This window comes from Ursus americanus, chromosome 1 (assembly GCF_024610735.1).
Source record: "Ursus americanus isolate L20-20 chromosome 1, mUrsAme1.1.p, whole genome shotgun sequence".
Classification (NCBI taxonomy): Eukaryota; Metazoa; Chordata; class Mammalia; order Carnivora; family Ursidae; genus Ursus; species Ursus americanus.
The window spans coordinates 43,563,574-43,583,084 of record NC_142127.1 but is presented as its reverse complement, the minus strand read 5'-3'; the positions used below and the strand labels follow the sequence as shown (position 1 = coordinate 43,583,084).

General features: G+C 37.4%; 1 protein-coding gene across 1 annotated transcript in view; it reads left to right on the top strand.

Moving 5' to 3' along the window:
• COBLL1 (cordon-bleu WH2 repeat protein like 1) overlaps nt 1-19,511 on the top strand; it is a 159,612-nt gene that overhangs the window by 91,066 nt on the left and 49,035 nt on the right. Inside the window, 1 exon segment of the mRNA XM_045780637.2 lies at nt 7,452-7,640. Coding sequence (XP_045636593.2) covers nt 7,452-7,640 — 189 coding nt within the window.

The following is a 19,511-nucleotide window of genomic DNA, read 5'->3' as shown; positions in this document are numbered from 1 at the left end:
TTTACCTATGTTGGTCTCTTTGAACTTCTTATATCTCTGACTGTTCACAAAATAGTTGATTCTCAGCAACCCACCAAGCTCTCATTCTCCTATGAACTAATGGAACTGATAATAACCCTCCCTCTTCTCTTTTCTTCCCTCAGTTAAATCAACAAATACTTATAAGAAGACCACCCTGTCTCGCTGCACTTAACGTTCTAGGTGCTAGCAGAGAATGAGAAAGGCCAGGTCCTAGCTGTCATGGAATTTTCATTCTAGAGGCTGACATCAAATAATAAGTGAATACATGAATGAACAGGATGATATCAGATAATGATAAATATGATGAGTACAAAACAGTTACCTGAAGAATAGGGAGAGATGGGTGGAGATTGGCATTGGCACCTCTTTTGTGTGGTCAGAGAATACCTCTATCGGGGCAAACATTTGATCTGCAGTCTGAATGAGGTCAGGGAGCAGGCAATTTGAAGTTCTATGGTTAAAAGCACTTTGGATAGGAGGAGCAGTTGTGTAAGTCCTCAGAGATGAAGGGTTTGGTCTGTTTGAGGAAGGGAAAGGATGCCAGTGTGAATTACACAGGGAGAGAGCTCAGAGGTTTGCAGAGGAGGCTACATCAGTGCTTTCGGAGACTCCCATGCATCAGAATCACTTGGGAGTTGTCAAATGCAAACTGTAGGGCTCTACCCCCAGTATTTCTGCTTATGTAGGTCTGGGGTAGGGCCTGAAAAGGTGCTTTCCTAACGGGGTCCCTGGTGCTGCTGCTCTGAAATCTCACCTTTTAACAGCCACCAGGATGGCTCATCGAAGGCCTTGTAAGCCAAGAATAAGAATTTGGGTTTTATTCTCAGTGCATTGGGAAGCCAGGGAAGGATCATAGATGCGAGGTGATCAGATTTACATATTTAAAAGATCACTCCCGACTACTGCAGAGAATAGATTTTCAGGCACCAGAGGAAAGACAGGAGAGACCAGTCGGGAGGCCATTGCTACAGTCCCAACAAGAGATGATGCCTTAATTGTCAGGGTGGTCACAGAGAAGCTGGTGACAAGTACACAAATTCAGGATGTGTTTTAGAGTTAAGAGCCCACAGAACGTGATAGTGGCTTGAAAATAGAAGATAGTGACAGAGAGGAATCAAAATACAGCTAGGACTTTTGCTTGAGTTAATGGGATGTTTAGTGTGGTGCCATTTACAGGCATGGGGACTAGTGGGGGAGGTTTGAATGAGAATGGGGATGATGGGTAGAGAGGAGAATCAAGAGCATGGGTTATGATATATTTATTGGACATCCAAATGGAGATGACCATGAGATTATTGTGCATATAAATCAGAGTTCAATAAACAGGTCAGGGTTGGGGAAGTGAATTTGAGAGTCACCAACTTACAGATGATAGTTAAAGCTTTGGGGTTTGATGAAATCACCTGGAGGTGAGAGTTGTAGAAAGAGAAAAGGGCAGGAAAGGAGCCTGGGCAGGGAGATCAGGGCATTGTGATTGAGGAGTGACAGTGAAGGAGGAAGAGCATAGAGGTTGTGTTATCACACGAAGAGGCTGAGGGAAAAGAATTCCAAACACAGTTGCTGCACAGGTGGGAAATGTGTCCTTATTGGAATTTAGGAACTTACTCAAATGTAACTGAGATGACTCAGGTAATTGTTAGATTTGGACACACATAGGTGATTGGCGACCTTGACAAGAGAAATGTCTCTTAAGACTCGTATAATTTTTGGGGTTTCCCTTTGCTGCCTTTCATTATTGCCTATCTTTTAAAGCTACTTTGCTGTATTCACTCTATTTTATATCAACTCATCAAGGAAAGGGACCTTTTGCTGTTCTTAACAGCATTCCCTCAAGCATGTAGCACAATGTTATGCCCACCATTGGAACAGATTTTTATTGGACACAATCCTCTCTTATTTCATTAAACCCAGAGAGAGACACTAAGAAATTGCTTTGAGGAATTGGTCTGCAATTTATAGCTGAAACCAAACTGACTCTTGGTTTAGGCTCAGGTCATGATCTCAGGGTCCTGAGACTGATGCAGGGCTCCACGCTGGGGCTGGAGCCTGCTTAAGATTTTCTCTTTCTCCTTCCCCCTCTGAACCTCCCCCACTCATTCTCTCCGTGCGTGTGTGTGTATGTGTGTGTGTGTGTGTGTGTGAAATAAATCTTTTTAAAAAAATGGGCACGTGATTTTGACGTGCTTTGTAAATCAAGGGATAAAAAAAATCTATCAGTAGTAATAGCAGGATACTGATTGAATTCTGTGTTAAAATTATGTTTTGATATTTTTAAAATGTTATTGCATAGTGTGAAATTGTACCTTAATTTTCATTATGAAAATTGAATATAATATTGAGATAATTTTAATGAATAAAGCTATATTTTTGGGGGGTGACGTATAGGTTTATTACCTTGATTGTGGTGATGGCAACATGAGTGTATGCATATGTACAAACTTACTAAATTGAATATATTAATGTGCAATTTTTTGTATACCAATTATACCTGTAGCTGAGGGGGAAAAATTATGTGCTTCAAATAGAAACATGCATTCATATGTAAATCAATTGTAAATGAGAGTACAGATATAAATACTACTATTTGATTTACCATATTCATTTGTGATGTTATGTCTTGTTATTTTTAAGCCTGGATTGATGAATTTTTGTTCAGACCTAGAGGAGTTTTCTGTATCTTCTCAGTATAACTCCCCTCCACCACCCTTGTGTGAAATTTGCTATTGTTTTCCGTTAAGGGTAGCAGCCTCTATAGAGTGAAAACTGAGAGTCAAACTAGGCCACTGGTGAAGAAGAGCTTATGTGAAAATCCCCTGGGTAGGAAAACTGGCTCAAACATTCCTATTTAAAAGGGATGGGATGGGGTGGGGGTGGGGGTGTGCCTGGGTGGCTTAGGTGGGTAAGCGTCTGCCTGGGCTCAGCTCATGATTTCAGGCTCAGGGTCCTGAGATCGAGCCTGGTGTCAAGCTACTCCTTCAGCAGGGAGTCTACTACTTCTCCATGTGTGCTGTCACCCCACCCTCAGCCCCCACCCCTCCTTGTGCTCTCTCTCTCTCAAATAAATAAAGTCTTAAAAAAAAATAAAAGGGATTGGGGGGAGTTCAGTGACATTTACTGTGATTTTTAAAATATTAATGAAAACTAGTATTCTTAAGCAGTAAATTATAATTGTTTTGCATATTGATGTGTCTTTTTTTTTTAACCAGAATTTCCTATACCTGGATTAGGTTATAAATTTTGATTATTTTCACTATACCTTTGGCTTTGGGGGACATTTCATTTTGTTATTGCTTCAAAGCATCTCAATCAAAAAATTACGAACATTGGAAGAGATGTGAGTAGGTAAAAGGTATTTTAAAAATTTTGCTGGTGAGTAAAAGGCTGTTAACTAAGTCTAAAAGCTTCTCAGGATTCAGAACAAAGGCAGGCCTCTACCCAGTATTCTTCTCACTAGACTACACTGTGTAGTAAGCCAACTTTAATTTGCAGACACATCCCCAAATTTAATGTAAATGGATTATAATAGAGAATCAACATATAAATGATCCTACAGGTTCTGCCTGCCTAAAATCTACTTTTCTTTCAAGAACTGAGTCACCTATCTCTTCTCTTTGAAATATACCTTCCCACCCCCACAAAGCTAGTTTCAGCATGCTCTCATTGCTCTGAATTTTTAAGGTTACTCATCTATTTTATGACACTTAATTTTTCCTTCGTATTCATTATTTAATTCCTAAGACATTGCATCTATCCCAGTTGGATTTCTTCATTCACTTCAGAAAGATCTTGGTCTGATGACCAATATGCTTTCCAATTACCACGACGAAAGGTAACAAATGCTTTATTATTGGAATAATAGGGAACGCTAAGATGTTCTTAATAGAAGTTCTGTGTAAATAATACTTCAACTAGGGCTTTGTTCTGCTCTCCCTTTTTCTTTTTAAGTAGGCTTATCTTTAGTAATTTGAGTTTTCATCACAGACTCAAAAGTACTTTAAGAAATAAGAGTCACACATATAAAACATTAAAACTGTTCATCAGAGTTCTTTGTGGTGTGCAGTAGGGAGGAAAGACATCCCAAGGAATTGTGACTCAGTCTGGACGTTGAAGGATAAATAATATGTGTAAAGGTATAGAGGATGGGGAGGGCTTGCAAATGGAGACCGGAATGGGCCACATTTGGAGATGAGAAAGTGCCTGGAACAATGAAAGCCGGGGTTGGGAGGAGGGTGGCGGCAGCAGGAGGTGCCTGTCAGACCTCAGTACTGCCACTCTTGAAAGCCAAGTCTGCTGCGGACATAGCTGTTCCTGCTGCTTTACCTCCCTGCCTTGGATTCCCTCAGCCTTCCTGATGAAACTCTTAAAGCCCTAAGTTTCCCAGTTATGTCTTGCTAATAAATCATGTGTGTATTTCTCAGTACTCGTCTTCGTAAAAATAAAATATAATCGGTGCCTAAAAATCCAACAGGTAATTCTGATGTAAAAATTCATTCTCTTCCTTGGTGGGGAGAACTTTTTCTTCTAGTTAGATGCTTAGGTACCTCATCTTTTGTGGGAAATGCTCGTTGATGTAAACATTCATTCATTCAGTAAATAGGAGTGTCTGCTATGTGGCAGGCATTATTCCAGAAATTCTGTGCATTTGCAAATATGTGTGACACAGGACAGTCCCTACTGTCATGTAATTAATTACTCTTTAATGGTAGGAGACATGATAAGCAAGTATGTTAGATGCTGGTAAGCCCTAAGGCGGAAAGTAAAACAAATAGGGATACTATCTTAAAGTTAGGAGGATCTTGGGTCAGGAATGTTCTAGGAGTAAAAAAAAAAAGGGGGGGGGATTATTCTAGGTGTGTTCAAGGAAAGGGCAAGAGTCACAGTAGTGGAGCGTCATGAGCGCAGGGAGAGAGGAAACGGGAGAGGCCAGAGGCAAGAGAGGACAAATTATAGCACTCTAGATCTTATTCTGGGTGAAGTCAGAAGTCATTGGAGGGTATGGGAGGAAGTGTGGTGATCTGACTTACAGTTTCAGAGGATGACTCTGGCAGCTATGTTGAGAACAGAATGTAAAGTGGCAATCCTGGGAGTTGGGAGACTGCTTCGCAGCTTGAACAGAGGTGTTCGGTGAACAGGGTTGTTGGTGGAATCCAGGTCTATCATGTAGAGCTGGCAGAAGTTGTCAATGGATTGGACTGCAGCTATATGTGTGAGGGGACTTTTTCGGCTTGAGCAACTGAAAGAATTGTGATTTACGGAGATGGGAAGACTTGGAGAGAAAAGGATTTGGTTTGGAGGAGCTGGGGAGAGGAATCCGAAGTTAAGTTGGAGATTCCAATTAGTCATCTGACTCCAGATATCAAGTAGGTGTTGGGTTTACAAATCTGGATTTGAAGGTAGAGATCCAAGGTGAATATTTGGCATTTAAAATTTTCTTCATACAGATTTTGCAAAATTCTTGTTATATATATGATAACAATTTTTAAGATTCATTTTTGTTGCTATTGTAAAATAAGTTCTTTTTCATTATACTTTCTGACCAGTTTTGTCTTTGTCTGTATAGGCTATTGACTTTAGCGTGTTTATATAGCAAGCTACTTTACTGAATTCTCTTATTTATCAAAGTTTTAAAAAATTGATTCACTGATTTCTCATCTCCTTTGACTTTTCTGTGGATTTTTACCAAACTGTTCAATTCTACGAAGTACCAGTTTCTTTCATGGCTCCATTTGATGTCCTGTGCCTGAAATATCAATCATGTCTTGTTTTTTCCTGTGAGTTTCTATTCATTCCCCTGAACTCAACTCATGTTTCCCATCTGTAAAACATTTCTGGGTTCCTAAGAAAGTTTCTCTGGCCATGAGCTTTAGCTGTATCTTCTGTGTACCTGCAATCATCAGACTTTATCATGATTCTGTATACATCTATCAGTCCGTTGAAGGTTTGAACTCTTTTGGGGTAGGAACTGGGTCTTACCATTTTTACATCCCCAGTGTTTAGCTGAATCTGCTACATAATTGTCTGTTACAGGGTAATTGCATGTTGAATGCATGAGTAGTTAATTTCTATGTATTAAAAACGTTTTGAAATTGGATAAAGTTTTTCTCTATATAGATATTATAAATATATTTATTGTAATGCTTATAAAAATTTATTTTACTAGTGTAAAGAAATATTTTCTCAAATGTATTTTATCTCTGCAATTATACTCTTAAAAATTGAAGGCCTATTATTTTAGAAAATTAACGTACAGTGTAGGAACCTTGTTTCTGCTTTTCGTACTGTCAAGTGCATAAAGGTGCTTAGATTTATGAGACCTTAAATTTCGAAAATACTAAATGGGTGGATGTTACATATTTACTTATAAAGAAGCTCTTTTATCTTGTTTGGTTTTTACTTTGTGTAGGAAATGGGGAGAGGGAGGAATTAAAATTTATATTTTTCTGGAAAGCAGTAGTAGTTCTTTGAAAAGCAATTAGCTTTTCATAAGGGCAACATTTTCAAAATCTTTAATTTGCATTACTTAAAAATAGGTATATGTCATTACTAGTAGTTACTTTATTTTTATGATGTATTTTTTCAACCCATCAAGTCATTGAATTGACCCATGTGAATTTTTTCAGGATGTCTACTACCTATTTCTGTTATAAATAGGTTAAGAGGTTGCCCCAATGACACCGAAACATTTGTTAGAGTAATTATTTATAGAATTTTTCACTGAAGCAGAAATATATTTTATCAAATAACCAATCACAGTTCATTGTTCATTGCTAAGTGCAATGGGAAATATAGCATGCTTCTTTCTTGGAGAGAGTTACAAATGTAGGCAGAGAGATGAAACTCGTACCCAGAAAAAATGTTAACTTTGGAATCTTTTATATGCTATATAGGGAGAGACTGTATGTTGAGAGGTTGGGGAGGGTAGTTTCAGCTAGACCTCGAAGAGTAGGTAGGGTGGTTATCCGGATAGAGAGGTAGGACACACTAGATTGGAAACAAATAGAATGAAAGGCACACAGGTAAGAGCTGTTACGAAGTGTGGGAATGAGATGCTGATCTCCATCCTGACACAGTAAGGATTTTTATAATTTATTTCATCAAAGAAAATATTACACTTTTGCTTTACTGTAATAAAAACCCATTAATTGAATTTAATGGAGGTGAATATCAAATCTGTTTATCATGTTTTATTTTTTTACCAAATAATGCCATCATATTGTTGAGAACAAAAGAAAGTGTCAATTAAAGAAGGCAAAAAAAAAAAAATCCTTAATTCCAACATGTCTAATAAACAGTAAACATTTTGGTGCATTTTTTTCCCTAGATGTGAAAAACATGGACACACACATTGTGTTGTTATTAAGTTAGATCATATTAGAAAGTTACTATAAAAATAGATATATTTTATTTTCTGTGTTTTGTTTTTATTTAAGGAGAAAACCAAAAGCCAAGGCACCACTTCCTCCAGCTGAGACCAGAAATCTTGATGCCTCTTCAGTTGATGATACTGTAGACTCCTCTGCTTGCATCATGGAACAGAAAGAAAACACGATAGATAAAGACATTGAACTCTCAGTGGTGCTACCTGGGGATATTATCAAATCAACTACTGTTCATGGCAGGTACGATGCAGCAAATGAAAGAGCAGGAGTTCCTTTTCTTCTTCTGTCATTGCTACCCTCTGTTGTATATGTACTTTTGATTTTTTCTTTGACAAAATACTTCATTCATCACTCAGTTATCTATTAAATATGCTAAAGGTGATAAATTTTTTCAAATAATATTTTAGTGTCAATGCTGTGAATTCCACAGCCCCAGTCAAGTGACTCTTGAAATTTGAAATGATTTTTTTTCTTTTACTACTTATTTAATAAGCTTTCTTGAAAAAAAAAAAAAAAGCCTTAGAGGAACAGTCATTGGTTATATTATTTTGTTTAGTCCAGCTGACAAAGGAAACCAATGACCTGTAAGAAAATTTCTTCCCTTCCTCTTCAAATTATTCCTTCCTTTTTTTAAGCTGCTTCTCTGAATTTGATTTTGCAGAAGTTACTAACTACTCTTATAACGTCATACTCTCTTATGTATCAAAACAGGTAAATCTGTCTGTAAAACTAGTAGGATTTTTTAGTTCTTTGAATGATTTCATTAATGTACTAAAAATGTGGGTAAGTGTAATAGAAGTGTAAAATTAAACTTTAACCTAGCAAGAAGTGAAAATGTGATTTAGGAGACTGACATTTTTAATACTTGCATAAAAATTGGAAAAATGGAATAAAGCCAAGTGTAATTTTCCATTTCATTTTCAAGTGGAAAGTTACATGAGTTGTATACTTGGTCTTGTTCCACCTTTCACCTTCAACTGCCCGTTTGTTATCAGGAGTCCTGTTTTAGAAATCTAAGCTGATTTGACCTTTGTATAGAGAGAAAAAGAGAGAGAACGTGCGTGAGAGTGTATAGAACAAAAGAATAAGTAAGCAACATATTGGGTATTGCACTCTTACAATGTAGCTTTATCTAGAAGAAACTCATTCAAGATAATCTTAAGATACACTATCACGTTTAGGTGTAACTTCACAAATTATTGAAAATATGTGAAAATAGAAAAAAGTTCAGCGTTAACAAAAATTAATTCTCATTAAATTTAAGTAAGTTGCATTTTGCCATTTATTTTGTATGGAAAAGTGGTTTTGGAGATCACTCGTTGAATTGTTTGGAGGAGGTTGAGAAACCTGGGATTGTCCTTGGTGGGCTTCCAGCTGAGGCGGGTAATCACCTGGATTGTGCTTCTTCTAGGTAAGGAAGGCAGCTTGTGAGTTAGAGACTATGGCTATCATCTTCAGTCCTTGAAATAATTCTATTACCCTGGTTTAAAAATAATAAGGATAATGGATATAGCTAGGAGTAATGAAGGCAGTTCCTGTTATTTTTCCTGAAGTCAAAGTCATTTTTTTAAAAAAATCACTATTTTTCCTAGTTCTTTACTGATGCTGATAGGTAACAATGGTTTCCTTACGCTACTGCTCAGACTTTCTTCTTAGGAAGGGTTTTCCTTCCCTCCTCCCCTTTGAATATCTTAAGCTTCAGCCGCATGACTCTTGTTCTACAGAGAGTCTACTTTTCCACCTCCACACCTTTTTGAAAATTTTTCCATCTGGAGTACCTTACTACCCACATTTTCTCCAGTTAGTTTATGTAGCTCAAGTGACACTTTTATTTATAAAGGCTCCCTAATCTTCCCAGGATGAACTGTTACCCCCAACTTCCAAACTCCCCTGACGTTTTATACCATTGAGTTATATATTATTCTATGCTATAATTAATATGCATGTCTTGTCTTCTTGAGTAAACCACAAGATCCTTGCGGGCATCATTACTGCCTTGTGCTTAGCACAGTTTCTTGCATTATAGTAGGCATTTAAGAAATACATTAAAATGAATGTTGTCTCCCTAAACTCATATGTAGATGGAAGTAACAACTTTAAATGGTTATGTTCTGAAGAGACGTTTGTTTGGATAGTCCCTAGTTCCTTTTCTAGGATCTTTTAAATAAAGACAGTTTCTCCACAGAGAGAGCAAGGAAGTTGTGTCCCAAATTCTAATTGCTTTTTAAAATTTGTTTAGGGCTGAAAAATTTTCCTGAGAGCAGAATTTGTTTCATGTTGGTGTTTTCACTAGGGGGTTGGATTCAGGGACTTGTTCTTAATAGCTTTATCTTTCAAGAATGACTTAAGTTGTAGATGCAGTGACTCATTTTTTAATATTAAGTGTTCATGATTAAAAGTGTTTGTATGATTCGGGATATCTTAGGAGTAATTATAGATATGTTAGGCTGCAATTATAGATATTTTAGGCTGCAGTAATACTTAAGAGTATTATTTGGAGTGGGGCTGAGTCGGTTAAGTGTCTGCTTTCAGCTCAGGTCATGATCCCAGGGTCCGGAGATTGAGCCCCACATCGGGCTCCCTGCTCAGCAAGGAGTCGTCTTCTCGCTCTCCCTCTGCCCCTCCCCCGTTCATGCTCTCTTTCTCTCTTGCTCTCTCAAATAAATAAAACCTTTTAAAAAAAAAAGTACAATTTGAAATATCTTGAATGCTGCAGCTACCGTTGGCCCATGGTTAAAAAACAAAGAAATGTTTAACTATAGCAACAAACTGCAAAATACAAATGTTAGCTACCTAAAGTGAAAACCCATGACGTGGATAACTTAAATTTCTTCTTGGCTTTGTTACTATAAATGAAATAGGGAAAGTTGCAACAAAATAGTACAAGAATTTGGTAGATTAAGGAAGAGTAATTTTAAATAAGTTTATATATATAATGTTTTCTTAGAGAAATCAGAGTTCCATATTGTCACTGTGAATGGTCTTTAATAGAATTTTCTGGGACTGTCTTTTCTTAATTTGTCTAAATATTCCCTGTGTAGGATATTTATTTTATTAGTATTATTTATATGCATTTCCTTTGAAGAATAATATCAGTATTAGACTGAAATAAATATTTGGAAAACTTATATGCTTCATTTAACTTTTCAGATTTTCCCCCCAAAATGTCTTCTTGGGGAAGATTTTTAGAAAGTTTCTCTCTGTCTTCTTGTGCAGAGGTATGCTCAGAATGTCCCATTTGTAGGAATGTGAACACATAGCATTATCTTCAGAAGAATGCCCTTATTTGTACATTGATTTTTCACCAAAGAGCTTATTCAGATTAGGGAATACAATAAGGTCGGAGGTGGTAATAGACTTTATGCTCAGGGGGAAACTAAAAACTTGTCCTGAATTAGGTCGATAACCTTGCTCTGGCTTACCAATCTTTTGGTACTAGAGCTTAATGATAATGCCTCTTTAAGGACTAAAAGTCACCCTTTGTCTGCCATCTTGCCTTTGCAATCCTATGCTTATATTTAGGGTAGCTATGGTGCCAGCTTGCAAACCCTTGAGCATTTCTGTGTTCTTGTCATGGATGATTTGATTGAAGGGAGATGGAATTAAAATACTTATCGTAGTGTGTGTGTGTGTATGTGTGTGTGTGTATGTAATATATATATATATATATATATATATATATATATATATATAATGTGTATATGTATATATGTGTGTATGCATATATGCATATATACACACACATAAACATATCTGTGTGTGTGTGTGTGCACGCGCACTGGCAGAGTAAGCAACCTTTTTCACCAGACAGAGCTGCTCTGTGCTTTATTAAAAGTAAGCGTTAAAGGATACTGCTGTTAGAGATAAGCTGCCTAGGGGCTGCCCTCCTCAGAAAATGCTGTGCTATGCAACAGCATAAGTAGTGGTGTCTACAGATACTTGGGAAAGTTAATTTTCAATGAAAATGAGCTTATGGGCTAAACTGTTACAGAGAATAAGGAAATATGTGGGTATGTTTGCCTATCACTCTAGATCCTTACCTTATAGTCAGGTGTCTCTGCCCAGCGTGTAATTATTCCTGACTAAATAAGTGTTCCTTTTTCCTCTGTTCTCTTTGGAACACTTTAAAAATAGTTTTCATTTGGGAAATTTGGTAAGAGATTGGCATTAATCCTCTTTTTTTAGCCTGTGGAGAGAGCATTGTATGGCTATATTAGCACACTCTCTCTCCTGCAGAAGGGAGGAGTGGAATCAAGACCATTTAAAATAGACAAAGATACATTTTTCTTTTATGCTCCTACCAGAAATAGAAATTTGTTTTGATTTGAGCAAATCTGAGAATGAAATAAATGAAAACACAAATAAAGAAAGCATAGAACTTGAAGTTAGAAATCCTGGGCCCTATAGTTGATTCCATAATTCCCTTCCCAGGCAAGTCCTCTCACCTCTCTGACCTTTGCGTGTAAAATGACCCAGAGACACGTTACACATGACTTGTGATCTGATTGACCTGTCCAACAGCACTGGTTTATAGCAGAGTTAAGAGTAAGCCCATTTTCAACTGGCACTGGGTGGGTGAGACCTAGCTCTGAAATGCTTTACATGGACTACAGTGCCACCTATTGGAAAAAGTAGACTATGAAAAACGACAATACTGGATCAATGTGGGTCAGTTTTAAAAAATATCAGTAATACAACAGTATGGATCTTAGAAGAGTTTCAAAATTCATATCATACTTACATTTATTGAAAAGTATCAAATAATGACAAATGTGTAGTAAATGCATTATATAATTGGTGAATAGATTTCAATAACACAGTGCAAAAAATCCATTCCATGGTACAAATCATGTTGAACTCCCTACGAATGCTTAAATTTTGCTTTAGGTACTGATTCAGTTGTAGTTGCTTAAAATAACAGTTGGAATTGTAACTGTTAAAGTATTTCAGTATTCCAGTGCTGGTTGAGTTTTTGTTGGTGAAACTGAAGAATCCTGTAATCTGGACTCTGGTACTGCCCTCCCCAGCCCTGAGCCAGGGAACACATCAGCCTCTGGGGTCTGACTCCTCTCCTGGTTGGTTGGGAAAAGGTGACAGAATACTCACAAATGTCCTCTGAGTGTCATTCTTAGGTGGACTACCCTCTTCTCCTGCCTTTCCTGGCATCCCCGCCTTATAACAATGATCCTTGTAAATTTTCTTTTGAATTATTTATAATTACAAATGCAATATTGGACACTGTATAAAGTAGGAAAATGCAGATAAGCTAAAAAAAATTAAAACACCATGTTGTTATTAAATAGGTAGATAACAACTATTAACATTGCGGTATATAACCTTTTATTCATACACCACATGTCCAGACACACACAAATGTATATGTACACACATACCTGTATAGTCACTTTTTTTTTTTACCTATATCATGTTGCACATGCTATCTTGTTAACCTATCTTTTTTTAGCTAAAAATTTCTAACTTTTGTGTCAATACAATTTTATCTTATCCTTTGTCTGTATTTGAATTGTCCCAGTTGCAGTGAGATATATTTACAGTACTTTTTAAATAAGGTGTGTGTGTGTGTCTGTGTGTGTGTGTGTGTGTGTGTGTGTGTGTGTGTGTTTAATAGGTTTGTTATTAAATCACAGTTTTTGCGAAGGTAATTATTTATGACTAGCTGTGAATGTAACATCCAAGATAAATGACCAAGTAGATTTAGCCTAAAGTGGTGAATTTCAGGGTTTTTTTTTTACTTTTAATATTCCTATTTTTAGCATTTGATATGAGAACTTTTATTTATTTTTTTAAAGATTTTATTTATTTATTTAACAGAGAGAGAGACACAGCCAATGAGAGAGGGAACACAAGCAGGGGGAGTGGGAGAGGAAGAAGCAGGCTTCCAGCAGAGGAGCCTGATGTGGGGCTCGATCCCAGAACGCCAGGATCACGCCCTGAGCCGAAGGCAGATGCTTTAATGACTGAGCCACACAGGCGCCCTTGATATCAGAACTTTTAGTTTAATACTGCTCTAATCTATTATTGTCTTCAAATCTTTTTTTTTTTTAAAGATTTTATTTATTTATTCGACAGAGATAGAGACAGCCAGCGAGAGAGGGAACACAAACAGGGGGAGTGGGAGAGGAAGAAGCAGGCTCCTAGCAGAGGAGCCTGATGTGGGGCTCGATCCCATAACGCCAGGATCACTCCCTGAGCCGAAGGCAGATGCTTAACTGCTGTGCCACCCAGGCGCCCCTATTGTCTTCAAATCTTAATTCTGTTACTTTCTTCAAAATGTTTCCTATAGCACAATTCAATAAGCATTCTCAATTTTGAGATTGGGTTTATTTGTTTTATATGCCTGATCCCCTTCATTTCATGCACGTAGGAATAGTTAGAGAACATTAATTCATTCCTGAACTCATTACTGAGCTAGGTTGGTTAGCGTATGATAAATAAATGTCGTCCATGCGGGGAGTGTTCTAAAAGTTCCCATACCATCATTGGTAAGTCTTATAGGGTTGTTGGTATACATTTGTAAGGGGCAGCTTGAAATAATTCAACTCAGCTCAGTTTTGAAGATGCATTGAAAATGGTATAATGCTTTACTGGATACTAGGGCAGGTTTAAAGAATCATAATAAGGAAGAATCTTATTCATGGAATTCAACCCCAATCGGATACTTGAAACCTACCTATTCATAATAAGTGCTTATCATCATGCATCCTCATTTTCCTATGACAGTCCCTATTTATACCTATTATCCCAGATTAATTACTAATTGTACCCCCCTTTCGCTCTCAGGTGTCCCAGATTGCATGATAATTTACATAGCCACCCTATTGGTAAATGGCTTTGTTTAAACACGTCCAGGGATTGGAAATTCACTGAGGCAGTTATGAGACATCTTGCTGATCTGAGAATTCTTTGGTGAACCATGACCTTCGTTTTTGATACCCAGTTGGACCTTTGAAACACAAAAATGGAGGTCTTGTGTTATCTAGCAGATAGCAAAACTAGGACAAGATTACCCCAAGAGGTGTCATGAATGCAGAAAGAGTCACCGTAGGATTTAAGGGGTGGTTTAGTGATGTCATCACTCTTTGAGGTAAAACTGCAGCAGATAGTAGTTAGCCTGTTACAGACCATGTGCCCCATCCTGAATCCTGATTTATGGTATTATGAGGCTAAAATGTAGCTCTATCAGGACTCAGGAAATTCTGATTTTAACTTAGTTTGTATATGTGTTCTTCATTATCTAGTCATGTAACTTCTCTAACCTCAGTTTTTTTCACTCATAAAGTGGGAGTAGCTTTTGTGGTAGTTGTGAGCTCAAATGAGGTAATAGATAGGAAAGTCATATGAGGGATTGTCCTTTATTTCTAAAGGGAGTAGGAAATTTCATAGGGATTTCTCCATTTCAAAGAAGAGAAAAGAGTTTTTGGAGAGTCTTAAAAAAATATCTGCCCTCCAGGAAATTATAGAGAAAAAAATCTGAAAATAATCATGTACAGTAGGCTCTTAAATATAATAAACCGAAATTCAAAGTGATGGAGTGATATTGAAGAGGACAATACTGTTTCTTATTTGATTGAGGAAATGGTGACCAAATGCAGCCAATCCTTTTCTACTTTAAATGATTTGGCTCAGGTTTTGGATGGACTTCTGGCATGTGCTCCTGCTTTAGCAAACAGGAACATGAGCATCCTTCCTGGGGTGATTCTGGGGTAGAACCCATTAGCCAACTGCTGTTTGGTACATCAACTTGGGATAGTTATCCTCAAGACAGAATTGTTGTTTTTGCTCGAAGTAATTTGGCTTCTGGGTGGATAGTTCTAAACTACACTCAAGAGATGATTTTGTTTTCTGTGGTGCAGTTTGTGAGGGGTGAATCCTCAAAGCAGGCCCATTGCATGCAGAGCCTACTTACAGGTTAATGCCTTACTTTTATAGTGCTAAGGCTCCTTTATGAAAGAGTTAAGACAGTAGTTCCCCCTCTTAAAATCAGCTAGGTCAGGATCCTCTCTTCTGTGCTTTTAGTGCCAAATGCTGAGGCTTCAATGAAATACTTGAAGCATTTGAACTGGTCTGAGTTTATTTTTGGAAAAGGTCTTAACCCAACTTAATGCTTATATGTCACCTCCGTGTAAAGATGTCTTGACTTTAAATACATCAAGGCTACTAGTCCAGTGTGTAAATTAAGAAAAAACAGCTTTCATGCCTGTGCGTGTGTGTGTTTTTAAAGCACATGAATCTCTTTTCAGTGACTTTGCCTTTTCATACACCCAATACCATGCAGAGAACTCATATATATGGAGTTGTTGTTGTTGTTGTTGTGTGCATATGTATATGTATGTACACTGTTGTATATTGTCTGCTAGTGTTTGAGATACCAGAATTATCTAAGAGATAAATAATCCCTGGTTCCTATAATATCCTCATTCAGTGATACTGACCTCACTGTGTACGGACATGTATTAGGTCCTGGGAATAAACATTGCTAAGAGCTGGTTCTGCAAGAAACGAGTTCATATCTATGTATAAATGGAATCCAGGGGGCATCTTGAGGCCACTCTGTTCCCTCGGGTCTAGATAAGATTGGCCTGAACCCCTGTTATAGATCTTTTGGAGAGTTCACTCCCCTTTATATTATTGTAAATTTCTCGAGGGTTAATGTTCTTAGAGCCTCCTATGGCTCGGACCTTTTTTTTAATTAAGATTTTATTTATTTATTTGACAGAGAGAGAGACAGAGCAGAAGCAGGGGTAGTGGGGAGAGGGAGAAGCAGGACCCTGGGATCATGACTTGAGCCAAAAGCAGATGCTTAACTGACTGAACCACCTAGGGGTCCCTGGCTCTGACTTTATATCTTATTTTTGGTTTCTTACTTTTTTAGTCTCTACCTTTTGAAATTTCCTTTTCTTTTCTTGATTTAACACCTCCCCTTGAAGCTAGCAGGACCTTAGTGATGGTCACCAGGGAAAGGTGAGTAAGGATATCACAAAGCAAATCATTTAAATTAGCACTTCAGGCCTCCCGTTGGGTCCTTTCAGCAGCCCTCCCATGTTCTAGTGTTCCTGCAGTCCTGGCCGCTTCCTACTGCTGAGCTCCTTTTTCTGTTTCTTGTGTCTTCTTACTCTTTTCTTCTGGCATTGGCTTTAATCCTATCAGCACCTCACAAAATAATCTGAAATCTGACTAGTCTAAGCCACTGTCTCTCCCACATTTTTGCAGATAACTTTGTAGCTGCTCCCCCAGACTATTCTGAATACAACAGCAACAAAAGAAAATTAGCCTTTTCAAGCCACACTAACTAACTAACTAACTAACTAACTAACTAACTGACAGTGGTTTCTTAAATCATGTATAACCCCTATTATTTACATTTGCTTTTTAGTTTTACTTTACAAATAAAACCTGACTTTTCTCAAGTCAAAATAAAAAATGAATAAAACAATCAGCATATAATGCTTTTAGATGTAAAGCTGACCCCATCACTCCTCAGAACTCCAGTGGTGGTGTCTCTCACTTGGTAAACCCAGGTCACTCTGGTTTCAGTCTACCACTTTCACCCCAGCAGACTGCCTTCTGTTTTCCCTTAAACATGTAGAGCCCACCATTGCCTCAGGTCCTTTACAACTTGTCAACTCTGCCTGGAATGTTCTTTCCCCAGATAACCCAATCCATTCAGGTCCCTGCTCTAATGTCATTTTTTTCACTTAGAACATTTCTTAACCTCCTTTGTTATTTTTCATCATAGCATTTATCTGATGTACTATATATTTTCTTTATCCTCTTTTGATGGCAGGTTGGGAAACTGTAGCACGTGCATGAGAATTGGCTGGAGCGCTTGTCAAAGCACATACTGCTGTGCCCCACTCCCAGAGTTTCTGACTCAGTGACCCGGACTGGGGCTTGAGAATTTGTATTTCTGACTCAGTGATCCGGACTGGGGCTTGAGATACTCATGTTGCTGGTCCATGAATCACACTTTAAGAGCCAACGTTCCAGAACTACTCTGGCCAATACAGTAGCCACTCACTATATGTGGTTATTTAAATTGAATTTATTTTCATTTTTGTTTATTTTTTTTTAAGATTTTATTTGAGAGAGAGAAAAAGAAAGCAAGAGAGAGCACAAGCAGGGTGAAGGGCAGAAGGAGAAGCAGGCTTCCCGCTGAGCAGGGAGCCCAATGCGGGACTCAGTCCTGGGACTCCAGGATCATGACCTGAGCCGAAGGCAGATTCTTAACCGATTGAGCCACCCAGGCGACCGCTATTTAAATTGAGTTTAAATGAAAAGTTTAGTTTGTTGGGGCGCCTGGGTGGCGCAGTCGTTAAACGTCTGCCTTCGGCTCAGGGCGTGATCCCAGCGTTCTGGGATCGAGCCCCATATCAGGCTCCTCTCCTAGGAGCCTGCTTCTTCCTCTCCCACTCCCCCTGCTTGTGTTCCCTCTCTCGCTGGCTGTCTCTCTGTCAAATTAATAAATAAAATCTTTAAAAAAATATTGTAAAAAAAAAGTTTAGTTTGTTAGTCCACTATGTCAATGTATTTCAAGTGTCTAATAGCCACATGTGGTGAGTGGCCACTGTATCAGACAGTACAGATAATGAAAATTTCTATTTTGCAGAACAGTTGGGCAGCACTGCTCTAGAACATAATAAGCTACGTAAAGATGGATTTCTGTTCTGCCACCGCCCCCCCCAGTAATATCCCCATATTTAGATATCTGGTCCACTTAGCATTTACTTTAGTGTAAGGCATACGGCAGATTTATTATTAAATAAATACGTTTTATTTATCAGATGGCTAGTCAGTTTTCCATACCATTTGTTGAAGATTCAGTTCTTTACCCAGAAATTTGTAATAGCATTATCACATGTAGTATTAAATTTCAATCTGCATTTGTGTCTGTTATAGAACTTCTGGTCTGTTGCATTTGTCTGTCTGGAAATAGGAATATTTTCAAGACCAAATTGGCTTCTGGAATTATTGAACAAAGAATTAAACAGAATTATAGAATGAAAGGATAAAGTCAAAAAGAAGTTCTGTGATTTCTAGTTCCCTTTTAAAGAGAGACTTTTTGTTAGAAAATATTTAGGCAGTGTTGGGTTCACAAGGCATTATGTAGGTCTAGTCAGCATGCAGCCTTTTTGCCATGAAGTCTGATATCGTGTGCAAAGATTATAGATGACCAAATTGACTGAGGGAATAGGCCATTATTATAATATTGTTGGCCCATTATGCACTTATTTTATTAAATTAGAAAACTAATGTCACAGATAAAGATACAGTACTTCATTAAGGCTTATCGAAAAGTTTAAGTAAATGTATATAGAGTGTTAAATGCTTACCTTTTAAAAATGGAAAATATCTTTTTCCTTAAATGTTTATATTTTTGTACATAGGGGGATGAAAAATAGCACTAATAACTATTTTTATTTTGTTAAGTTTTTGTGTATTTCTGGCAGAGATTCTAAAGAATGTACATTTAAAAGGTAAAAGATGTTTAAAGTATAAACTTTAGTGTTTTTACATTTATTACTTGGCACATTTATATGTGTAGAGAGAAATACAATCTGAACATATCACCATTTATTCATAGACAGTAGTACACAGTTCTCTGTTTAGGTTGTCAGTGAAAATTCTCTCCTCTTCCAGCTTTACTGTATTTATAATTACATTGTATTTACCTAGACATTACCTAATCCATTTAACTGTTATTTACTATTGGAGAAAGGTGGTACTATTTCTGAGTCAATAATTTGTATGTAGCATCAAATTGCTCTCATACAGTATTATGTTACCAAAAAATAAACTTGAATAATACCATTATGCTAGTCTTCCTGTGGATGAAACTTAATATCTACTACTCAATGCCAAAATTTATGTATGAGCATAATAGGTAGCTCAAGAGGACATAGAACTCCTAAGTTATTGTGGAAGCATCTAATAAAGACATAGGGAACATATTTTGAGGACTGAAACATATTCCAGAGAACTTTTTTCCTTGCTGAAGCATTTAGAGTTTTTATTATTTTTCTCGATATGTATATAGTGGGTGCTACTTGTAGGTTGGGGAGGAGAAGAGATGTGAAGGGATGGGCAACAGCC